The sequence below is a fragment of the Gymnoscopelus braueri genome (genome assembly GCF_963280865.1).
Source record: "Gymnoscopelus braueri genome assembly, chromosome: 12".
NCBI classification, from domain to species: domain Eukaryota; kingdom Metazoa; phylum Chordata; class Actinopteri; order Myctophiformes; family Myctophidae; genus Gymnoscopelus; species Gymnoscopelus braueri.
The window spans coordinates 49,990,956-50,013,455 of record NC_137614.1 but is presented as its reverse complement, the minus strand read 5'-3'; the positions used below and the strand labels follow the sequence as shown (position 1 = coordinate 50,013,455).

General features: G+C 38.7%; 1 protein-coding gene, 1 long non-coding RNA gene and 1 pseudogene across 5 annotated transcripts in view; all 3 read right to left on the bottom strand.

Annotated features, from left to right (window-relative positions):
* Positions 1–6,768: 6,768 nt before the first annotated feature.
* Positions 6,769–14,550, bottom strand: LOC308096216 (C-type lectin domain family 12 member B-like). Of its 3 annotated transcripts, XM_080443553.1 has the most exons (7): positions 14,233–14,550; positions 11,771–11,956; positions 10,448–10,552; positions 10,011–10,223; positions 8,312–8,454; positions 8,106–8,206; positions 6,769–7,640 (listed from the first exon to the last, which is right to left on the bottom strand). In XM_080443553.1, the coding sequence occupies exons 1-7, from the start codon at positions 14,441–14,443 to the stop codon at positions 7,508–7,510; spliced, it is 1,092 nt and encodes a 363-aa protein (XP_080299679.1). In that variant the 5' UTR covers positions 14,444–14,550; the 3' UTR covers positions 6,769–7,507. The 3 variants fall into 3 exon arrangements, with proteins under 3 accessions (XP_080299679.1, XP_080299680.1, XP_080299681.1); XM_080443554.1 differs by lacking the exon at positions 8,106–8,206; XM_080443555.1 differs by lacking the exons at positions 8,106–8,206; positions 8,312–8,454.
* A 401-nt stretch (positions 14,551–14,951) lies between these two features.
* The window catches only part of LOC308096228, a 183,580-nt gene continuing 176,031 nt past the window's right edge, over positions 14,952–22,500 (bottom strand). The window contains exon 2 of the long non-coding RNA XR_013934128.1: positions 14,952–16,010. This is a non-coding gene — a long non-coding RNA (uncharacterized lncRNA). The remainder of the gene's footprint in view (positions 16,011–22,500) is intronic.
* LOC308096202 (extracellular sulfatase Sulf-2-like) overlaps positions 14,952–22,500 on the bottom strand; it is a 59,741-nt pseudogene continuing 52,192 nt past the window's right edge. The window contains exons 20-24 of the transcript XR_013935136.1: positions 21,743–21,885; positions 20,912–21,020; positions 20,417–20,465; positions 20,257–20,313; positions 14,952–18,517 (exon numbers count right to left, since the gene is read on the bottom strand). The product of XR_013935136.1 is annotated as an extracellular sulfatase Sulf-2-like (transcript). The remainder of the gene's footprint in view (positions 18,518–20,256; positions 20,314–20,416; positions 20,466–20,911; positions 21,021–21,742; positions 21,886–22,500) is intronic.

Genomic DNA, 22,500 nt, shown 5'->3' with positions numbered 1-22,500 from the left:
ATTTAGGAAATTGTTTGGAAATTATTTTAAGTGGTGTATTTTGTTTATTCATGGTTTATAGATTATTTATTAAATGATATAAATCTTTGTTGTATAGCTCAAGGCATTAACAAACCATTTATACATTATTATTACATATTTTGTAATTTATAAAAAAAATTATGACCTGGTGATCATTCTTTCCACATGATACATTTGACTTATTAATGATAATGATTATGAATTACTTATTAATTTTACACTTAATTAATTAAGTGAAATGTATACCTCTATGTTTGTTCATGTTTAACACAACATATATAAATCATTGGTAGATTGTGTGCCCTAATCTAAAGTGAAGACACAGGGCGGCAGTGGCTCAGGAGGTAGAGCGGCCGCTTGGGAACCAGTTCGATCCCGGGCTCCCCCTGAGTTAGTGTCAAAGTGTCCTTGAGCAAGACACTGAACCCCTAATTGGTCCCGATGAGCAGGTTGGTGCCTTGCATGGTTTCCTCCGCCATCGGTGTCGGTGTTTGTGAATGGGTGAACGTAATGCACAATCTATGTAAAGCGCTTTGGATAAAAGCGCTATAAAAATGCACCATTTACCATTTACATTATTTGTCTGTTAATTTGGACTTTTTATTTACCTGTTGCAAACTATCTTGCTTTCAGGCAGACACGAAGCAATTATCTTTCCTGTTTATCAAAGGATTTGTAAGACACATATAAGAATATAATAATATATAAATCGTTATTGTGAGCCCTGATCAAAAGCTAGGACTTTATTATTATTTAATTTTTAATAAATTATTTGTAAGACATTCGTAAACAACATATAAATAATTGGTAGATGTTATTGTGTGCCCTGATCTAAAGTGAAGAAAATGCATTATTATTTCATGTTTAACAATGATTAGTAAAACATTTACCCAATTTGGGATCCATCTTGTGACATCAAGTAGCGGTATAGAGTATAACAGTATAAAACATTTCATTAAGATATAAAATGTGCACTCGGGTCAGGTGGCGCAGTGATAAAGTGCCTGCCCACCAGTGCGGAGGTTTGTTGCTTCGTGTCTGCACTCATGAAAGCCAGTTATTAATAGAACAATTAATAATGAATTGTCTTCACTTTAGATTAGGGCACACAATAACATCTACCAAAGGTTTATAGATCCTTTATGTTAAACATGAGCAAACATGGAGGTATACATTTCACTAACTATCTACAAGTAAAATTGATAATGTGGAAAGAATGATCTCCAGATTGTTTTTAAATTGTACATTTACAAAATATGTTATAACAAATTATAAATGGTTTGTTAATGCCTTGGGCTACAACAAAGATTTAACATGGCTTAATATATGTTTAAGAAATCATCTAAACCACAAATAAACTCAATATATGCCACTTTAAAAATCATTTCCAAATGATTTCCTACATATTAAATAAAAATAAATTTAATGATGAAAAAATTAAGTAGAAATAATGTTTTAATGTGTTCTAAATAATGTTTAAATCATTCGAAATGTTCTACAATGTTATTATATATTATTAGAATATCCTGTACTAATGTAGCCTATATAAAGAGTTAGTCTATCATTAGTTCTTTATCTACTGCTTAGAAATATTATATAACTTTTAGTTACAAATAATTTAATAATAATTTACACATGTATAAAAATGGCTTAATCATGAATAATCCACTACTTAATAATAGCTTATAAATGTTTATACATTTGTATAAATGTATAAATAATTTACAAATGTAAACAAACTTTTTTTTAATGATCAGTTTATTGTCTACAAATTGCTTATAAATGTTTTATCACTGGTTGTTTTGTGTGCTACCGATTAAAATATAATGTAATATATTTATAAATACTGCATGTTTAAATGTTATCGTACTCACATTGTCCAATATCTGTGTTGTCCTACATTGGTCTTCACTGTTGCACTCTGAGCTGCCGTCTGCTCTAGTCTGACTTTAATACACACACACACCCGTGTGCCACCCCTGTAGCTGTAACCACACACACACACACACACACACCCGTGTGCCACCCCTGTAGCTGTAACCACACACACACACACACACACACACACACACACACACACACACACACACACACACACACACACACACACACACACACACACACACGCACACGCACACGCACACGCACACACACGCACACACACACACACACACACAAACCCGTGTGCCACCCCTGTAGCTGTAACTTTGATCTAACAACTGGACAATTAAGACATTGTGATTGTGGAACATTGTGAAACAGATTAGAGAGTAAATATAATGTTGGTGGTGACACTGTGGTATTGTAGATAAAATAACGATAAGTATTAATGTATGTTGTGTTGATTGATGTGACAAACAATGAGTGTGAACATCAGTTTGTGGTTTGTAACGCATACTTTATCCTTTTTCTCAAGACAGCAAACAGAGCGTATTCAAAACTCACCCAGCTCCCCACATCCTGCCTCCTATCATACCCTACGTGCTACCTTAAAAACAAAAGTGATGTTTGCATTGACATATATAATTCATATATTATTAAAACATTTACTAGATGGTCATTGCATTGTAATAATAAGCATATGTCACTTCAGTTATCATTTTAGTTCAAATTTCATACAGTCTAAGACTCTATGTCATTGTGTATCCATTGAGCTGCACTGTGAACTTGCTTTACATTGCACAGGATCTGCTGTTTAATGGAGTGTCCATCCACACTGTAACTATGACCAGGGCAGGGATTTAGTGGAGGCCATGAAGGCCATGGCCACCGTTGCCCCTCAGTTTGGCCTTCTGCCCTTAAAAAAAATGATATGCCCTGAGTATTTTGTATGACGTCATATGCATGTGCGTGCGAATGCACACAGACACGCTTGACCAGCATTACGGAATATTCCTTTTTTGTTTGATTAATTTTATTTAGGTTTACGTGTGCATAAGTAGTTTTAGTTAGAACTTTTGTTTAGTTCCTATTCATCCTTTCTAACTTTTCCATGGAATACTTTGATTTAGAAAACCTAAGAAAGTAAGATAGTAGGAGGATAATAGAATGCGTACATGAAGGCTATCAACCTGTAATGGTGGAAAAACAAAAACGAAGATGGACGCTGATACGATTTTAGGCTATTCTGATTCCTGATGGCTTGCGAAAGAGTTTGATCTTTCACTTCATTGACTAGACCAGTGGTTCTCAACCTTTTCTGGCTGTGACCCCCCAAAGTAATCTATTTGAACTTTTTCAACCCCCATTTTTCTTGACTCCGTTCCACAGATAAATATTGTTAAAATATCAGATCTACAAGCTCAGCTTGTAGATTGGCTATTTTCACAATTTTTGCCTTTATCTTATATTATTTGACAATTTGGCCAATGTTTTTATAGTATAGTTTGTTGATTACTTTTGATGCAGTAATGGTCTTTTTCTTTCTTTTCTTTCTTTCTTTTTTGATTTTTTAGGTATTAAAAAGGTCATCTGGAGACCCCCCCAAAATCAGCAACCACAGGTTGAGAACCACTGGGCTAGACCAACACATTCTACTGAATGGAGAGACTAGATGGGGGTTGGGTTGTGCATCTGATGGGATGTGAAGTGCCTTTAACTGCTGGCTGTTGTTTTCACTTTTTTTTCCCGCGATTTCTTTCTTTCACATTTTTCACTTTTTTTCACCTTTTTCAACAAATATTTTATTCCCCAAAGTTAAATACATCATTGTTTTAATATATGTGTGTTTAAAAAAAAAATATATTTTTTTAATTTACAAAACCACCAGGGGGGCTGCAGCCCCTACAGCCCCCCCCCCCTTCCCGTGCCACTGCTACCAAGTACAACAACTACTCTGCATGCTTTGTCTCTTTCCTGTAGTCTTCACAGAGACTACATCCTGCTGCTATAGAACAGGACGTGAGCCGTTTGTGGTCAGAGAAGGACACATACAACGGAACTATAGGCCCTTACAAGAGCGTAGAGTGCCAGAAAGGTGACAAAAAGGAAGACAAAAAGGATGCTCAAAAATAGCTCAATCGAACGTTTGCCAGGTGCAAAGGCAACTCAGAGAGTCTATGTGACTTTTGAGACACCGCGTACATGACACATATAACATACAATCACATGCACACGCTGTTGGGCCAACAGTTACAGTACATAAGGTCATCAGACAGAGTATAGAATTACAGTTAAATCTAAGTGTTTTTCTCTAAACAGTGTCTTTTGTTGAGATTCTGAATTACTCCTCCTGAGTCCCCATCACCATCTTCAAACCAGTCCAGCGACTCTGAGTATGAACTTTCTAACTCCTTTTCAGGAGTTTGTTAAAATATTGGTAATTTGTAAATACCAATCATTAATGTATTTAACTGATAGTTATTAATACGTATTTAATAAACATTCCTTCACAACTTCAAAACATAATTAATTATTTCAGTGGACTTAATATCAGTGTTTTATTTGATGTCCTTGCTGTCCTGGCATTTGGCCTTGCCCCTAAAAAGATGAAATTCCAGGCCTGACTAGGCCTAAAATGATAAATGGACAGCATTTTTACAGCACCTTTCTAGCCTTTCTGACCATTAAAAGCACTTTACAATGTGCATTACATGCACACAGGCAGTGGGGGAAACTATATGCAAGACATCAACCTGCTCATTAGGAGCAGGTTCATTGTCTTGGTCAAGGGCACTGCGACACACAGCCAGTAGGATCTGGGTATCGTATCGGGAACCTACAGTTTCTAAGATGACCGCTCTAGGTCTTGATTCACTGCAGTCCTGCAGCACTGCTGTTTTTACAGTAACACAACAATAAATATATTGTTCACATGTGGTGTAACATGGCAGACACTTGAGCAGTAAGTAAGTGTAAGCAAAGAGAGCCTGGTCTCAAAGTGATTTTCCTGGCAAAAAAAATAAGATGAAATAAAATAAAACACACACACAAATACAATCACCAGTGGTGTAAAGTAACTAAGTACATTTACTCAAGTACTGTACTTAAGTACAGTTTTGAGGTATTTTTACTTTGCTGGAGTATTTCCAATTTTCAGTACTTTTACTTCTACTCCCCTACATCTCAGAGAAACGTGTTTTGCTACGAGTTTCAATAATATTGTCACAAATAATGTACTTTTACTCCACTACAATTATTTGAAAACTTGAGTTACTACAGTAGTTACTTTATAGATTTTGATTATTATTACAAAACATGCATGAACCACTTCAGCCATATATATATTTCGGCCATTTGAGTTCACAATGCGCCGCGATGCGACATATTGTGAGCTTGTAGATCTGCTATTTTCAAAAGATTTGTATACATTTTATTCATTGTATACAGAAATGTATCCAAGTATACAGAAAGTAAACAAATACATTATGTATTGTGCATACTGTACCAAACAAAATCACTTAAATTATGTTTGTTTCAGTGGAGAGTGGACCAAAGAGCATTTTCATTTAAGAGGACCTATAGTCCTCCCTTCCACCCACACAAATATATTTTTTTAGCTCCTACACATCCTGCTGACAAAACCCACCAAACTTTGTCACGCTATTAGTATGAGGGCCCAGGTGGAGGATGCATTCTAAGAAGCAGATGTACCAGAGAAAAACCACATCAACCAAGTTAAAAAAAGAGAAGAAAAAAAAGCACCACAAATGTCTGTATAAACAACAATGTACATATTATAGACACGTACACACATACACAATTCCAAGAAGTCAGTGATGAGTGTGTGTGTGTGTGTGTGTGTGTGTGTGTGTGTGTGTGTGTGTGTGTGTGTGTGTGTGTGTGTGTGTGTGTGTGTGTGTGTGTGTGTGTGTGTTTGTTTGTGTGTGTGTGTGTGTGCGTTTGCATGTGCGTGTACGTGTGTGTGGAGGAGATGGGTTACACCCACATGAAGGTGTGTGAGGGCATCAACTCTCTGCTGCAGATGGCAGGTCTGCTGATGAGGCTCTGAAGTAAAACTTCGCCCCCTGCTGCTGTGAGCTAGAAACACCACCTATTACTGCAACTACCTTCATACACACCACCGCTCTTACTACATCAGTGACTCTCAACCTTTTTTATTTCACGGACCCCCGTTTCACAATTGTCTATGGGAGGCACGTGCAGAGGGGGGGGGGGGGCTTGAACACCTGACCCTTTTTCCCTGATGCCCAAAGTGCCCTTTCAAACACATGTGCCCCATAGTAAGAGCATTTTAGTCAAAAAAAAATGTAATTTTGCTCAATAATTATTACTTATAGTTATAAAAATAGTACATACAGATTTTATTTGAGGTTTGGCACTATTGCAATTGATTTTGCATGAAGAATAAGGCATTCTAATAACATTATACGGAAGGTTTGAGGCATATACTGTAAGTCTGATCCCAAGCAGACGTGAGAAAGAGTGTACGTCTGTCACAATCCACGGACACATTTCTTTTGATGAATCAGACTCTTAACGTGGAAAGCTGCGTAAAGGCCGATAAACGAGCTAAGTGAGTGAGGCCCATTGTCTCCCCTATACATAGTAATACAGGGACCCCCCTGAGTCTATACATTTATGGAAGAATGTTTGTTATTGCTTAAATTGTTTTTTATTTTGTGGGACATAATATGCTATATAGTTGTTAAAAAGTTACATAGTGCTGCTTTAAACATCCTCAACAGAATGACAACAATAAAAATATGAAAAGATAAAAAAGATCAAATTAAAAAGACATTAAAAACAGTACAAAATAGTATATGTAGCAAAAATAGAATCAAATAAAGTAAAATGTATTCATACTCACATGGTGACAAGCTTTGTGAGAATATTTCTTTTTTAATGTTGACCATTAGCCTACTGAAAATGTCCATCTATAATGTGGAATGCTCAACATAGGGACAGCAGGTTGAAAGTGGTTAAACTGCATGTACATAGATGTAAAATGTGACCTGGGCTTTGTCTGTCAGAACTAGGGATGGGACTTTGAATAACCACTTGCACCACAGTATCCATATTCTGAGGGGAACATTAAGAGAGATTAGAGAGAGGCAAAGAGATTTGGTGTGGACGGAAAAAAGCATGATGGACAATTTCACCATAATGTAAAATATCAACAATATGATTATTGTGAGTGTTTGTTATCGTGCAAAAGGATACCAACGATACTAACAATTATTGTCCCATCCCTAGTCAAAAGTCCAGGATCCAGTTACACAGGGCAGTGTTGAATCCTGTCTCTCTGAGCTTGGTGATGAGAGACACAATGGTGTTGAAGGATGATTGAACTGTAGTCAATTAACAACAATCTCACATTGTGTTCCTCACTTCAAAATTGATGAGGTGTAAACATTAACTTTGTCCATAAAGAGCTAAATTAATAACCATGCTAAGACATAATAGTTGGTGGTTTGTGTTAATATGATTAAGGGTACAAGAGTTTCATTGCTAATTACTAGGTTTAACTTAAAACTTAAAAGCAGAATACTAAGCTGGATTTAAATCAATGAAGTTAAGAGGAACGTCACTTCTCACAGATCAGGGTTTTTGCATCTTGAGTATTTGAACATTCCTTATTACGCCATCCTCCATCCTTGTGCAAGTAGTATGCACAGTCCCAGTCTACAAAGTTAACAGGATATCCACTGGCCCAGTACCTGCAGAGTAAAGAACATGTATGTTTAACCACATCATCTCAGTCACTCACATACAGTGACTTTTCTTTAATTTTTATCCCTTGATTTTGTAACCCTTTTTTCACCCGGGGCCAATTTGCTAAGTGATCCTGGGCACTACACTCCCCCCACCAGCCTAGGGAGGCCAGGGCCGAGCTCATGCCTCCTTCAATGCATGAGAGCCAACTGACCTTCTTGTCACCTGACAGGGGGGAGTTTCCCTGGTTGGACGTAGCGCGTGGAAGGAACATGTTATTCCAACCAGTTCCCTTCCCCTCCATCAGGCGCCCCGGCTGACCAGGGGGAGGCAGTATAGTGACCAGGATTACTACATGTTTTTGTGAGGGTATTAACTACCCTAGGAGACACGGGGAGAACATGCAAACTCCACACAGAGTACAGTGACTTTGATAGAATTACAATAGGAAAACATTTAAAATGTCTCACTGTGTTGTCAGTGCTGTTCCATTCACCCACGTCCATTTGTCATTAGACCTTTTCAAACCAATCCATGATCCTCTACTACGGGTCAATCCTCCAATGAATTCCTGATGGTTTGTAAATGATTGAACTATGATCAATACATTTTCTCTACATTGAGGTCTTCACTGTATTCAAGGAATTACACTTGATTGAACAGGTTTCACACTGACCTGTTCTTCTTTACTGTCAATGACCACCAGATCTGCTCCTGTCCTCAGACATTCTTTTCTACTTTCATCCCAAGTTTTCCATCCAGTAGATGTGCAATAAAAGCTGCATCCAAACTTCTTCCATCCACTGGAACACGGCGTAACTAAACATCAAACAAGAGTTTTACTGATGCATTTGCAATTAAATGATACTTAATTGCAAATGCAGTAAGTGATTACTTAAGTTACGCAGAATGACATGATTTGATTGTGAGGCAAAACCATACACTCCATCATCATGCAGACTTGCAGAGAAAAATCATATTAGTAGAGTCATTGAGTGATAGTAATAGTAGGACATTTCATGCACAGTACGTCTACATATTTTTTTTTTCATTTAAAAATTAAATAAAAAGAGTTAGGGTTTGCCAGAAGATACAGTGGTCAAAGGTAGACCTGGGCTAGGCTATGACATCAGTTATCTATGATGTATATCATTTATGACTACATATTCAGGCGAGGTTTCTGTGGTACAATGTGAATACAGTACGGAATCTATGACGTATGAGGAAATAACATATGTGATGGTGATCTATGCAGCTTTGCCCACAATAAAGCCTACAATATTATTGAAACTCGTAGCAAAACACGTTTGTAATAAGATAGTTCAATATTGGGGTCAAATCTTAGCCTGGTAAACCCTCCCTCCGGAAATCTCAATTCCATTTCATTTCAGGAGTGAGTCTGGCATGATCCGCCTTTCTGCAATATTGGCTCTGTATGCCAAACGGCCGGGCCTATCAGCGTCGTCGCTCATTGTTCTGTGATTGACAGCTTACGTTGGCCAATCAGGTGGCGAGTTCGAGTGAGCCCAAAACACGAACGGCAGCCATCTTTTTCTTGTGCGGCCAATTCTCCGCTATTTTTTTACTTCAAAAAGCTCTCTAACTTCTATTTTGAGGCACGGAATTTACTTATAAGATATCGTTTGGATAGAATTTAGTTGTTTAACTTCATATATGTGGTCAATTAATCATGACAAAGCCTATTTAAAAAAAAATAATTAGAGAACCGGTAGGGGCGGGCAGTGACACCATTGTACCCGAAAAAGGCAACCCATTTTGGGTATGGCTGTCTCAAAAGTCCCGTCGGGTTTACCAGGCTAGTCAAATCTAGCTGATCTACAAGCTCACGTGTTGATGTAGATCGGCTAGTTGAACTATTTTAAAATGTTTTTCAAAATAGTAAAATACGATATATGATGATATAATACGTGCAAGTTAGGGCCCATTGTCCCTCGCTTTCAGCCTGAAGAAGATAAAAACTAAAAGAAAATGTGTTTAGCCCTTGGGTTAGGCCCTAACCTTTAGGGCATGCATTCGGGCATCGCCCTAGTCTTGATAAATTCCTGGAATCTTTGTCTCTCTGCGCGCGTGCTTCACCTGGCTTTGCTGATTGATTGAAATGTGTGACGGCACTTATATCACAGAACTCTCCCAAGTTGGTGCGTCATTATGACGATGTCACAGTATTGACGTCATAGACTGGGCTCCAAGTACTACAACTGGTACCATAGTATATTGTAATAGTAACAGGTACAGACGTGATAGTACATATATAGTACCAGCTGACTGGGTAGGCTACTTCTCTTGTAATGAAAATATCAATCATAATACACTAATAATATTCCTTCAAAAAGGCTTACAGTCTAAACTTTCACCTGCCGTCTCTTTCTTAAGCTGGTTTATATCATGTTTTAGCTGGTCTCTCTCTAGGGTCATCTTCTCATGTCTGGTCTCTAAGCGGTCTTTCTCCAAGGTCAGGTTCTTATATCTGGCCTCTAGGTGGTCTTTCTCCAGGGTCAGGTTGGTCTTCAGTTGGTCTTTCTCCCAGATCCGGTCGTTGTCATTCTTCTGATCATTAGCTAAATGATCTGCAAAGGACAAAAAAAGTGATGATAAACACAAATGATGAAGTGAAGCATCAGTGTGGAAAAAATATCTTGGAGCAGAAAACTATACTTTGCTTTAAGTAAAAAAAGGTTACATCAAGGTTTGGGATATGGTGACCTTTGTAGTTTTCTACAGATAAAAGATTCAGGCAATAGAATTCCAGAGTGAGTGAAGTGGATGTTTTGTGACATGGTGGAATACTCACAGTACATGACCAGGACTACTATCACACCCATCAGGATAAGACACAGCATCCCCAGACACACAGCAACAGCTCTGAGAGAACTTATCACTGTTTTAGAGCGCTGTCCTGCAACAGAAAGCACAGCTACTAGATATACAGTAGCGACTCAGAAAAAAAGACTACAAGCCCCATTAGCTATACCTGACCAGACCAAAGTGCTTTGAACTGACCAACATTATCTCCAAAATACCTTACACTTGATAAGTTTTGGTTTTACAAACTCAACTGCATTTGTGTCCTAAATATGTCCTGAATGAGAGGGAAACAAGTTTTAAGGAATTGCATGAAGGCCGCCATCCACACTATTTTAAAATCTACAATTATCTCGAAAACCGAACACTGTATGACAGGGGTTTTCAACTGATTGAGAAGCAGGGACCACCACCCTGACTAAAAATCACCCTGGGGACCACCGCTGTGGTGTTGGGTGGGGATATGTGGGCTAAGATTAGTTTTTCGGTATCCCATATCTATATAATGCGTTATAAACATACTTATAACACTGTATAATTATAGTTATAAGAACTAATAAATATTCAAAATGTTTTATAACACTGTTTCTCAACCAATGGTCTATCTATGGACCACTAGTGTTCCATGGCATAATTACAGGTGGTCCACGGGAAAACGTTTTAAAATGTAAATAAATACATTTTGTTAAATGTATCAAATTAAAATATCTTTAAATAATATTTCATCATAAGTCCCCAGGGCACCGGGTGAAAAAAGGGTTTAAAAAATCGGGGGATTTATTTTTATTTTTTTATGTGTATTACTTATCACGATTATTCATTGAGTTTTGTGACAAAAATCATTTTCATCAGTTAACATAACTTTCACATTCATGTTGTGCTACTGTACATTCCTGCTAAATAATAAAAATAAAATGGGTTAATGTTATTAAAATTAAATCAACAGAGCACTGCTTTCACTTTAACATTGTGCCTCTTTCCTGTTAACACATCTTTTCACTTCAGTGCATCTCCTATAGGCAAAACATAACGTCTTTCACTCCTTTCATTGCACCTGCATGATGGACGTGATTAAACTCTTGAACCTCACTAGTTGACGTAATGAGACGATAATCAGAGATCATGTTAATTTGATTGTGGTGGAAGCCAAAATGTGATTAATTGTGCAGCCCTAAGACATGCACTGTTGGATTTGTTTTGAGGTTGACCCCCATTTTTGCATAAAATGCCTGGACTTGTACAATCAACTCTTTTCCTCTCTTTGAAACAGACAAATCATCTTGATAACATTTCACAATGCAGTCAAGCTCACCCTGAGTGTGACTTCCTGTTGCATTGTCCCTCACGTCCTCCTGTGGTCCAGAGACAACATCACTGCGTCTGATGAAATCTACGCTCTGGTAGATGTCCACCACCATCTCCTCCATCTGTCCCCTGTCCTCACTGTCCCTCCTCTCTCCTCTGTCTCCATCTCTCTGTCTCACCTTCTTTGTCAAGTCTGGAATGGCATAAATATCTGTAGCTCTATTTTAGCAATTTAATTAAAAAAATATCTTAACCACATCAACCCCCATGTCCCCATTGTGGGCATTTTCAAAATGTGTCAAAATGTATCCAAATCTTTCAACTTTTTTTATGACAAAATAAGCTCAAATAGATCTACAAGCTCACACCACACATTGTGAGCTTGTAGATCTTTGCTATTTGTGGTACGACAAATTGTGTAGGGCTTAAGTGCTTTAGAAAATTGGCATAAAATATTTTCAGATGGGGTTCACCGCGGCCAAATACATATTCATTTGGGGGTCCTTGACATGAAAACAATTGAGAACCACTACCCTACAACAGTGGGTCTCAAACTGTGGGTCTGGACCCCCTGCAGGGTCCCCAACTGATTTGCTAAATGTGCAACATTGTTATCTCACTCAACAGTAAACAGACCAACATACAGTATAAGTATAAGTGCACATTTCTAAAGTGACAATTTAAGGACCTTTAAGACCTTTTTAATGCCTAACAAATAATAATAGTAATACCAATAAGACCATTACTGCATCAAAAGCAGTCAACAAACTATACAAAAATTGGCCAAATTGTCAAATATTCCTTAAGAAAGAGGCATGATCTACAAGCTCACAACGCCTCGCAATGGGAGGCGTTCTTCTAAGCTTGTAGAGCAGCTATTTTAACAGTATTTATCCGTGTCAAACTAAATGTAACGCCTCAACTCCTACAATTCCAAGTGCTTGTCAGGGTGGGTGGTCCCCGGTTCAATTTTCTTTCTTTTCTTTTATTTTGGGGGGTCGCGGCCTGAAACGTTTGAGAACCACTGGCCTAATCCATATCAAACTGGGGGTCCTTGAATTTAAAAAGGTTAGGGTTAAGGTCCACTGACCTAAAAACAGACAACGTGCCCATGAAGAGCTGTGTCCTGTTGTGGTCACCATCTTACTGTAACCTTCAGCATGGTCGTCATGGTAACAGTGTTGTTGTCATACATAAACATTGTAGTCCATCAAATGTAAGAAAATATTTGAAATAATAGGCATATTGTGTGTGTGTGTGTGGTGGTGGGGGGGGGCTTGAAATTAAAAGGTGGGGTGGGGTGGCCCTTGAAGATTGCTTGAAATATGCTAGGTGGTCCAGAGCTGGTCTATTCCTATCCCATTCTCTTACTTTATCCAACCTTCTATATTAAACTCATGCACTGATTTGTAGCATTTATATGAGTGAGCAGACACATGCCATTAAATGGGCACATTTCCCAATACTGATGAATCAACCAGGCAATCTGGCACACTTCCCCTTCTTGAGATTCTAGCTCCCTTTTCTGTGGAATTTTTGACCTCTGACTTCCCAGTAACTGACAACATTGACGCATCATCTTAGGTCACCAGGTCAGGCCCGGCGCCACGGGGGGGCCTGAGGGGGCCTGGCACCCTCAGTTTCAAATTGTGCCCCCTCAGTTTATTTTGGGGACGGAAAAAAAAATGAAATTTTATTTTTTTATAATATTTTTTTTGAAAGAAATTGGTAAAATCAGGCAAAAATAAGAATTAAATAACATAAGCCTAACCTAACCCTAAAACCGAAATAAAGTAACAAAAAAACGCCAAAAAACTGCCACAATCCGCGAGAATAACCAAATTTTCGCGCGTGTGCATGCTGTGCGACTGGTGTGCACCCTCACAATTTTCAACTACACCCTCAGTCATTTCATCCTGGCGCCAGGCCTGCACCAGGTCATTTAGTGCACTGTGTATTACTTATCACGATTACTCATTGAGTTTTGTGACAAAAATCTTTTTCATCAATTAACATAACTTTCACATTCATGTTGTGCTACTGTACATTCCTGCTAAATAATAAAAATAAAATGGGTTCATGTTATTAAAATTAAATCAACAGAGCACTGCTTTCACTTTAACATTGTGCCTCTTTCCTGTTAACACATCTTTGCACTTCAGTGCATCTCCTATAGGCAAAACATAACGTCTTTCACTCCTTTCATTGCACCTGCATGATGGATGTGATTAAACTCTTGAACCTCACTAGTTGACGTAATGAGACGATAATCAGAGATCATGTTAATTTGATTGTGGTGGAAGCCAAAATGTGATTAATTGTGCAGCCCTAAGACATGCACTGTTGGATTTGTTTTGAGGTTGACCCCCATTTTTGCATAAAATGCCTGGACTTGTACAATCAACTCTTTTCCCCTCTTTGAAACAGACAAATCATCTTGATAACATTTCACAACGCAGTCAAACTCACCCCGACTGTGACTTCCTGTTGCATTGTCCCTCACGTCCTCCTGTGGTCCAGAGACATCACTGCTTCTGATGAAATCTACGCTCTCGTAGATGTCCACCACCATCTCCTCCATCTGTCCCCTGTCCTCCCTGTCCCTCCTCTCTCCTCTGTCTCCATCTCTCTGTCTCACCTTCTTTGTCAAGTCTGGAATGGCATAAATATCTGTAGACATCTTGGAGACTTGTATATGCCTCTCCTGTCTTGATGAACTATATCAAAATAACACTTCACATGATTTCTAGTTAAATACTGTATGAATATACTGAGTTATCAAAATGTGACCATGTCTCTGTGTGGCTGGTTGCACAGTGCTTTTTTTGTTTCCCTGCATGGAAACAAAACAGAAACCCCCAAACACCAAACCACCTCCACACACACACACACACACACACACACACACACACACACACACACACACACACAGCAGCAGCAGTGTTAGATGTTGGTTTCGATTTGATTGCTATCAGAATATAGAGCTATTTATCACTTCTTCTAACACAAAACATATCACTTATACCTCCTCTAAGTATTCACATTACTCTTCAGATATGTCAGTGCTGGCCACTGCTTGCTTGTTTACGTCATCACTTGCATTAGTCGCTAATGTAAGTCACTTCAAACTTCATGTACACTGCTCACCGAAGAAAACTCCATATAAACGAATGCAGGGACACTTACTGTATCATCAATATACATTTAATTTCACAGTTAACAGTACAAAGGGTTCCAGAGCATTGCAAGTATAGTTGGTTGTGAATGCTAGACATTTACAATGCATACATGTATAGGCCAATATTTTACCAAGTACAGTATGTACAACTAGCAACTTCCTCCACTTGTGATGCCATGATTCTTCAACCCAGTCTCCTATTCAGCAGTCATGGAGAACTTTTCTAATTTTAAATAATTTCCATGTAATTCTTTTTTTAAAAGCAACTGATATTGTTGTCTAGATATTGACTAGTTTGTAAACATGTCCACCCTCTAGACTAGTGGTTCTCAAAGACTCAAAAAGATCCTCAGGATTCCTTCAGAGGGTTCCAAATGGACCCTTACTTGTCTGTAACTCTGGGGGTTTAAGGGGTTCTTTGATATTAAAAAGGTTGAGAACCACTGCTCTAGTCCGTGTTTTTAGTTTTGTTTCGTGTCCACATTTTGCCCAAGGCTTGATTCTGCCAGCAGTGAACATGGGATAGTTTTGAGGAGAGGTTGCTTAAGGAGGTTAAGAGGTACAAACACCTCTCTGAGTGACCATAAACTCTACCTGTCGTCGCAAGAAATGAAAAAAAAAAAAAACCTCTGTGACAAATGTGCCAAAGCATGTCAGAGGGTGATGAAGAAAACAAGTGGAGACCCAGGTGGTAAAAAACACTGTTCCAGTGCTGTACACAATTCTTAAGTGGCTCAAGGGAGCCACTGTGTTCCTAGGCAGACTAAAGAGTAGGCGGAGTCTGCCGTTCAGAACTCGGAGCCCTACCGTAGTAAGTATAAAATATTATTTGCCCTTTAAGAACTTTGTTCGGTTCAGCGAGCCCTGATGAAGATGAAAAAAGTTCGGTTTCATATAGAGTGTGCTGCAGACTACCCTGGGGCCTCCAGCTAAAAAGGCCCAGAAATGTAATCTTATATAGTGTATACAGTGTACCGGATGTTCAGAATACGACGAACGAGGTGTTTGAATTAGTTTAATTATATGTCTGTCATGTATTTAGTTGTGTTTACTGGTTTAACCGTTTGAGCTCTGAGGTGAGGTCACCTGTCATCTTTGGTGTGACATCTGTCTGTCAGTGGTGTGATGGTGGCAGATCATAGGAGGTATGAGAGAGAAGTGCAAAAAAGGGAACAAGTGAACATGAAAGGGAGATGCTGAGTTTAATGCAGAAACTGGATTTTTCAAACCAGTCATTGATGTTTCAGTGTCTACTGCCCACCACCACCACTGTGATCCCGGCCTAAAATGTGATCTACGGTATAAGATCGAACCTCATCAGGAAAAAGATTGAGAGTATATAAAAGCCATTTAAAATTCCAAATATAATATTCAAATAGCAACATTTGTATTTTAAATGCGCTTGCGTCCATGCATTATGCAAGCATAAGTGAAGTTGACTACTTTCTTCACTACATTTAAAATATATATATTTTTAAATATATTAAGCATTTCAAAAGGCTTTTATAATATCTATTTCTTGATAGTTGGCCTTATAGCTGAAAATGTGCTGTGTTTCCTTCATTTTAGACAGTTATAAAAACATTGAACATTTAAAAAAGCTGCTTTGTATTTTTATGCAAACACCCATTGACAGTCTTAAGCGCCATGGAAAGCAAGTCTCTCTTTCTCTCTCCTTGTCTTTCTCTCTGTCTCTCTCTCTTTCTCTCGTAACCTTGTGAATGGACTCTCTAAGCCAGTGTGGTGTAGCAGCATGCTAGTGATGAGTCCTGCAACATTACAGAACTGTGTCGCTTTAGTGGTTCATATGAAACAAACAGGATGAATGGAAGATGCTTTAGTTCAGGGTTGTATTTACTGGGGGGCGATGGGGGGCAATCCATGCTTCTGCTCTTGATATCCCCCCCAGCCCCTCTGGTCATTAATTGTTATGTCCGGTGGAGGATGTTTTATACCGGCTTCTGGTCAGAATGAATTAAATACATGCATTTACCCTTTTATAAAATGTAGACTGTCTATTTGATTATATCACTATTTTAGCAATTTAATTTAAAAAAAATCTTAACCACATCAACCCCCATGTGTCCGTTGTGGGCATTTTCAAAATGTGTCAAAATGTGTCCAAATCAAAATGTGTCACAATGTGTCAAAATGTGTCAAAATGTGTCCAAATCTTTCAACTTTTTTATGACAAAATAAGCTCAAATAGATCTACAAGCTCACAACACACATTGTGAGCTTGTAGATCTTTGCTATTTGTGGTCCAACAAAGTGTGCGTAGGGCTTAAGTGCTTTAGAAAATTGGCATAAAATATTTTCAGATGGGGTTCACCACGGCTAAATACATATTCATTTGGGGGTCCTTGACATGAAAACAATTGAGAACCACTACCCTACAACAGTGGGTCTCAAACTGTGGGTCTGGACCCCCTGCAGGGTCCCCAACTGATTTGCTAAATGTGCAACATTGTTATCTCACTTAACAGTAGACAGACCAACATACAGTATAAGTATAAGTGCACATTTCTAAAGTGACAATTTAAGGACCTTTAAGACCTTTTTAATACCTAAACAATAATAATAGTAATACCAATAAGACCCTTACTGCATCAAAAGCAGTCAACAAACTATACTAAAATTGGCCAAATTGACAAATATTCCCTAAGAAAGAGGCATAAAATGAAAATAGACGATCCACAAGCTCACAACGCCTCGCAATGGGAGGCGTTCTGAGCTTGTAGAGCAGCTATTTTAACAATATTTATCCGTGTCAAACTAAATGTAACGCCTCAACTCCTACAATTCCAAGTGCTTGTCAGGGTGGGTGGTCCCCGGTTCAATTTCCTTTATTTTATTTTATTTTGGGGGGTCGCGGCCTGAAAAGTTTGAGAACCACTGGCCTAATCCATATCAAACTGGGGGTCCTTGAATTTAAAAAGGTTAGGGTTAAGGTCCACTGACCTAAAAACAGACAACGTGTCCATGAAGAGCTGTGTCTTGTTGTGGTCACCATCTTACTGTAACCTTCAGCATGGTCGTCATGGTAACAGTGTTGTTGTCATACATAAACATTGTAGTCCCATTGTCAGTAAAGAAGTCGTTCACAGTTAGTTTAGAAAACAACAATTACTGTACATCACAGCAACGGAGGAAGTGATGTCACAATGTGTGTTCCTCTTTAGTAACAATAAGAACTTTTACAAAGATTAGAAACACACTAACATTAAACAATATGGCCTCTGGGAGAGGAGAGGAGAGGAGAGGAGAGGAGAGGAGAGGAGAGGAGAGGAGAGGAGAGGAGAGGGGAGAGGAGAGGATGTGTCTTCATCATAATCATCATCATGGTCTTCCTCCTCAGAGGGGGCGTGGCATAATGATGATAGGAGGAGGAGTCATGTCCCTGAGCAGCAGGGTGGGTGGAGCTAATGATGTCACAAAACAAAGACAAATCTGGTTGGCTGCCTGAAGACGTGGGGGCGTGATCGGCCTGGCGTTGGTTGCCTGGCTTCACGGTCTGGCAGGGTTTGGGGGCGGAGTCAGATGATCTAACCTTCCCAGCCATCCCAGATCTGACCTCTGGAGAGACACGCACGCACACACACACACAGTTAACAGATGCAATTTTACGCCAGTCTGAGTGGCGTGTGTGTGTGTGTGTGTGTGTGTGTGTGTGTGTGTGTGTGTGTGTGTGTGTGTGTGTGTGTGTGTGTGTGTGTGTGTGTGTGTGTGTGTGTGTGTGTGTGTAAATGATACAATATTTCCAGAGAAAAAGGAGAAATCCCGGATTCCCGCCGGGACACAAACTGGTGAAAATAGCAGCTTAAAGGTTTTTCTTTCCTTTTTTTAATCTATGGAATTCATTTTATTTTGTATTTTTTTATTACTTTTGAGATATATATTTTTTTTAATGTAGGAAACAAAAATAAAAGGAGAAGAAAAAAAAAAAGTTTACTCGCGACCCATAAAAATAGATCCACGGTCAGGCTCTAACGTAGCCTGACAGTGCATCGCGGGTTCAAGTCCCGTTCCCGACAATCTTTACTGCATGTCTCTCCCCATCTCTCTCTCCCTGTTTGCTGTCCATCTACACCGTAAACTATCAATTTAAGGCAGAAGATTCAGATCATTTTTTTTTAATCCGCGACCCACAAATGGGTCCCAACCCACTGTTTGGGAAACGGTGTTCTAATGCATATGCAGACAGACAGGTAGCCATTCCAACAGACAGACAGACAGACAGACAGACAGACAGGCATAAAGGTTCAAACGAATACCCCAGCACCTGCCCCTCCAACCACTTAACCACATGAACCCGCATGTCTCGATTCTGAGGTCGAACATTCAGAGAAAATACAGTATCTACAAGCTCACGTTTTGTGAGTTTGTAGATCTGCTATTTTGGGCAGAGATATTTAGCATAGAGGGAAAACAGGAGGGAGCCTAACATAGAGCCCTGGGGGACTCTAGCCAAGCAAGTATTATAAGTTGTTAAATCAACTGAATCAAAAGTAAAACGAAAAGAGATTATACATACAAACCTATTCCACATTAACACCACCACTGCAATAGTAAAACAAAACAGGATAATGAAATGATAATAAATAAATATATTAATATAATATTACATATTTATATATAATATAAATCATGAAACTCTTAAACATGAGATCTCGGTCATCTAAAGCTGTATTCATAAACAATCTAATATCACACTATCATATTGATTTACTCTGTCTTACTGAAACATGCTGGGGTCAGGGAGATGTTAAGACTATTCATATATATATATATTAATGTGACATATGATTAATATGATATATTAATGCTCTAGACCAGTGCTTCTCAAATGTTTTAACCCATTAAGACCTGAAGCCGATTCTACATGTCTCCTAAATCCCAACAGTTTTCTGAAAAGGTTTCTATATCAGTGGTGCTCAAACTTTTTCATGTCAAGGACCCCCTAAATTATATGTATTTGGCCGCCGACCCCCATCTCAAAATAGTTTGTTCCAGGGACCCCCCAGAAGCAAAAATAAAAATGTCTGCTTTAAAAATAATATTCAAAGATTTGCACACATTTTCACGATTTTTCAAAAATAGCAGATCTACAAGCTCATAGCGCGGCACTCGGTGCCGCGCTATGAGCTTGTATATCTGCTATTTTTTAATAGCCAAAGGGTAAAATAATGCTTTTTTAGCTAAAATCAAAAAATGACACAGATGATTCTTCAAGTCTTAATGGGTTAATTGCAAAACCCCCCATAACTCTGGAACCAAATGGAACCAAATGGACCCGTAAGGGGAGGATGACTCACAGGTTTCTAGATGATGAAGGCTTCTTCACTCGCAGCCACTTCCTCTTCTCAGACAGCCTGATACACACATAAAACACACTGTTACACACTGTTACACACTGTGTGTGTGCGTGGTGTGTGTGGTGTGTGTGTGTGTGTGTGTGTGTGTGTGTGTGTGTACCTGTAGTCTTCATAGCTGTCTTGTTTCTGTCCTCCTGGAGTATCCCGACCTGAACATGTATTTAAAGACAGGGAAACCCCTGTTACTGAACAAACACTCTATATTTCAGTCAGTCAATTTTGGGCTCGTCATTGTAGGCGAACATTTAAAAAAAAGTTATAATAATAATAATACAAAATTGAAATGGGGAAAATAGCAGATCGACAAACTCACAATGCATCGGTATGCAAAGCATTGTGAGCATTTCCGTCGCACGACTAGGTAATTAAAGTTGGATGGAAGGTCAAATCATACCAACATAATTTGATGTCAAAATGCATGGAGGTTGGCAGGTCTGGGTATGAGTGGAATTGAAGGGGCAGAGAAGGTCGGTGTTCCAAAATAGGTAAACCAGTGTTTAATGTGTGTGAGTGTGTGTGTGTGTGTGTGTGTGTGTGTGTGTGTGTGTGTGTGTGTGTGTGTGTGTGTGTGTGTGTGTGTGTGTGTGTGTGTTACCTGTGTGGGGGTTACACTGCCTCTGTCCTCTGCAGCCTCTCAGCTCCATCAGCTGAACATGAAGCTGATTTAAAACCACACGCTCCAAAGAGCTGACCGCATTCAACAGCTACACACGCACACGCACACGCACACACACACACACTTTATTTATCAACATGTAGCTGTCATTACTGTTCCATCAGTCCTGTTGAAATGAAAAATCGCACGATCTGTGTTTCGCTTGTAACTCAATCAAACAAAACTCACTTTGTGTTCCTCTGTTGTTTTGTCAATCATTGACAACGCACCACCAAACACACATTGTAACACACCACCAAACACTCTGGGTTTTATAAGAAAGACGGAAAACTTCATAAAAGCCTAAAATGATAGGAGCCATGTATAGGACCCTGTTCTACAGTAGTAACATACAGTAAAACATACAGCAAAACCATAAATGTTTATAAATCTAGCCGTTTAAACTGAGAAAAACAGATAAATCTCTCACATGATAACATGGGCGTACTGTGAAATTCCCTAACAGACTTTAATAAAATGTTTTGCAAAGAACAAAAAGAGAAATGGCGTGTGGTTTCACTTGATCAGATCGTTCATCGCGTATCATGAGATGAACACCTCTAAAAGGCAATATAGGCAATAAAATATAAATAGATACAGTACATAATATGTTCTCTAAATTGTAGAGAAAGCAAGAGAAAGAAAAGAGAAAAAGTGAAAGAAAGAGCTAAAGAGAGCATTTGGCAAAACAGTGTTAAAACGTGTGTGTGTGTGTGTGTGTGTGTGTGTGTGTGTGTGTGTGTGTGTGTGTGTGTGTGTGTACGTGCGTACCTGATAGGGGTCAGAGTTCAGGTCAAAGTATTCCAGGAAGCCGGTAGCGAACTCACAGAACAGGAAGTTGTGCGTGTCATTGATGGTCCTCAGACACCAGTATGTGTTGTTGTTGGCACTGGTGCACGCACAGAATGTACCCACTGATGCACGCACACGCACACACACACACGCACACGCACACACACACACACACACACACACACACACACGTTAATGTATATCTCACAGTATCAATACTGATCAGTGAAGTATATAGGGTTTACGTGGTTAAAACTTATCCTAGTTTTAAAATGAACAGTGGTGTAAATTAACTAAGTACATTTACTCAAGTACTGTACTTAAGTACAATTTTGAGATATTTTTTACTTTACTGGAGTATTTCTAATTTTCAATACTTGTACTTTTGCTCCACTACAATTATTTGAAAACTTTAGTTACAAGTTACTTTGCAGATATAAATCATTACATTATAAAACAGACATGAACCACTTTAGCCCTATTTCATTCATAGGCTATTTGAAAATAGCAGATCTACAAGCTCACAACGCGTCGCATCGTGACGCGTTGTGAGCTTGTAGATCTGCTATTTTCAAGTATTTTAGTACTTTTACTTTTGGCACTTTAAGTCTATTTTGATACCAATACTTTTGTACTTTTACTCAAGAAACATTTTGTGCACAGGCCTTTTACTTATAACAGAGTATTTTTATACTGTTGTATTGCTACTTTTACTTAAGTAAAATATCTGAGTACTT

What these genes read in the sequence shown, in the direction of transcription:
- LOC308096216 (XM_080443553.1), bottom strand. Translation starts at nt 14,443, where the DNA reads ATGTCTACAGATATTTATGCCATTCCAGACTTGACAAAGAAGGTGAGA. An exon ending in AACAGGAAGTCACAGTCGGG is followed by an intron (nt 11,957 to 14,232) that starts GTGAGTTTGACT and finishes ATGCCATTCCAG; the next exon opens with ACTTGACAAAGAAGGTGAGA. An exon ending in AACAGGAAGTCACACTCAGG is followed by an intron (nt 10,553 to 11,770) that starts GTGAGCTTGACT and finishes TTTCTGTTGCAG; the next exon opens with GACAGCGCTCTAAAACAGTG.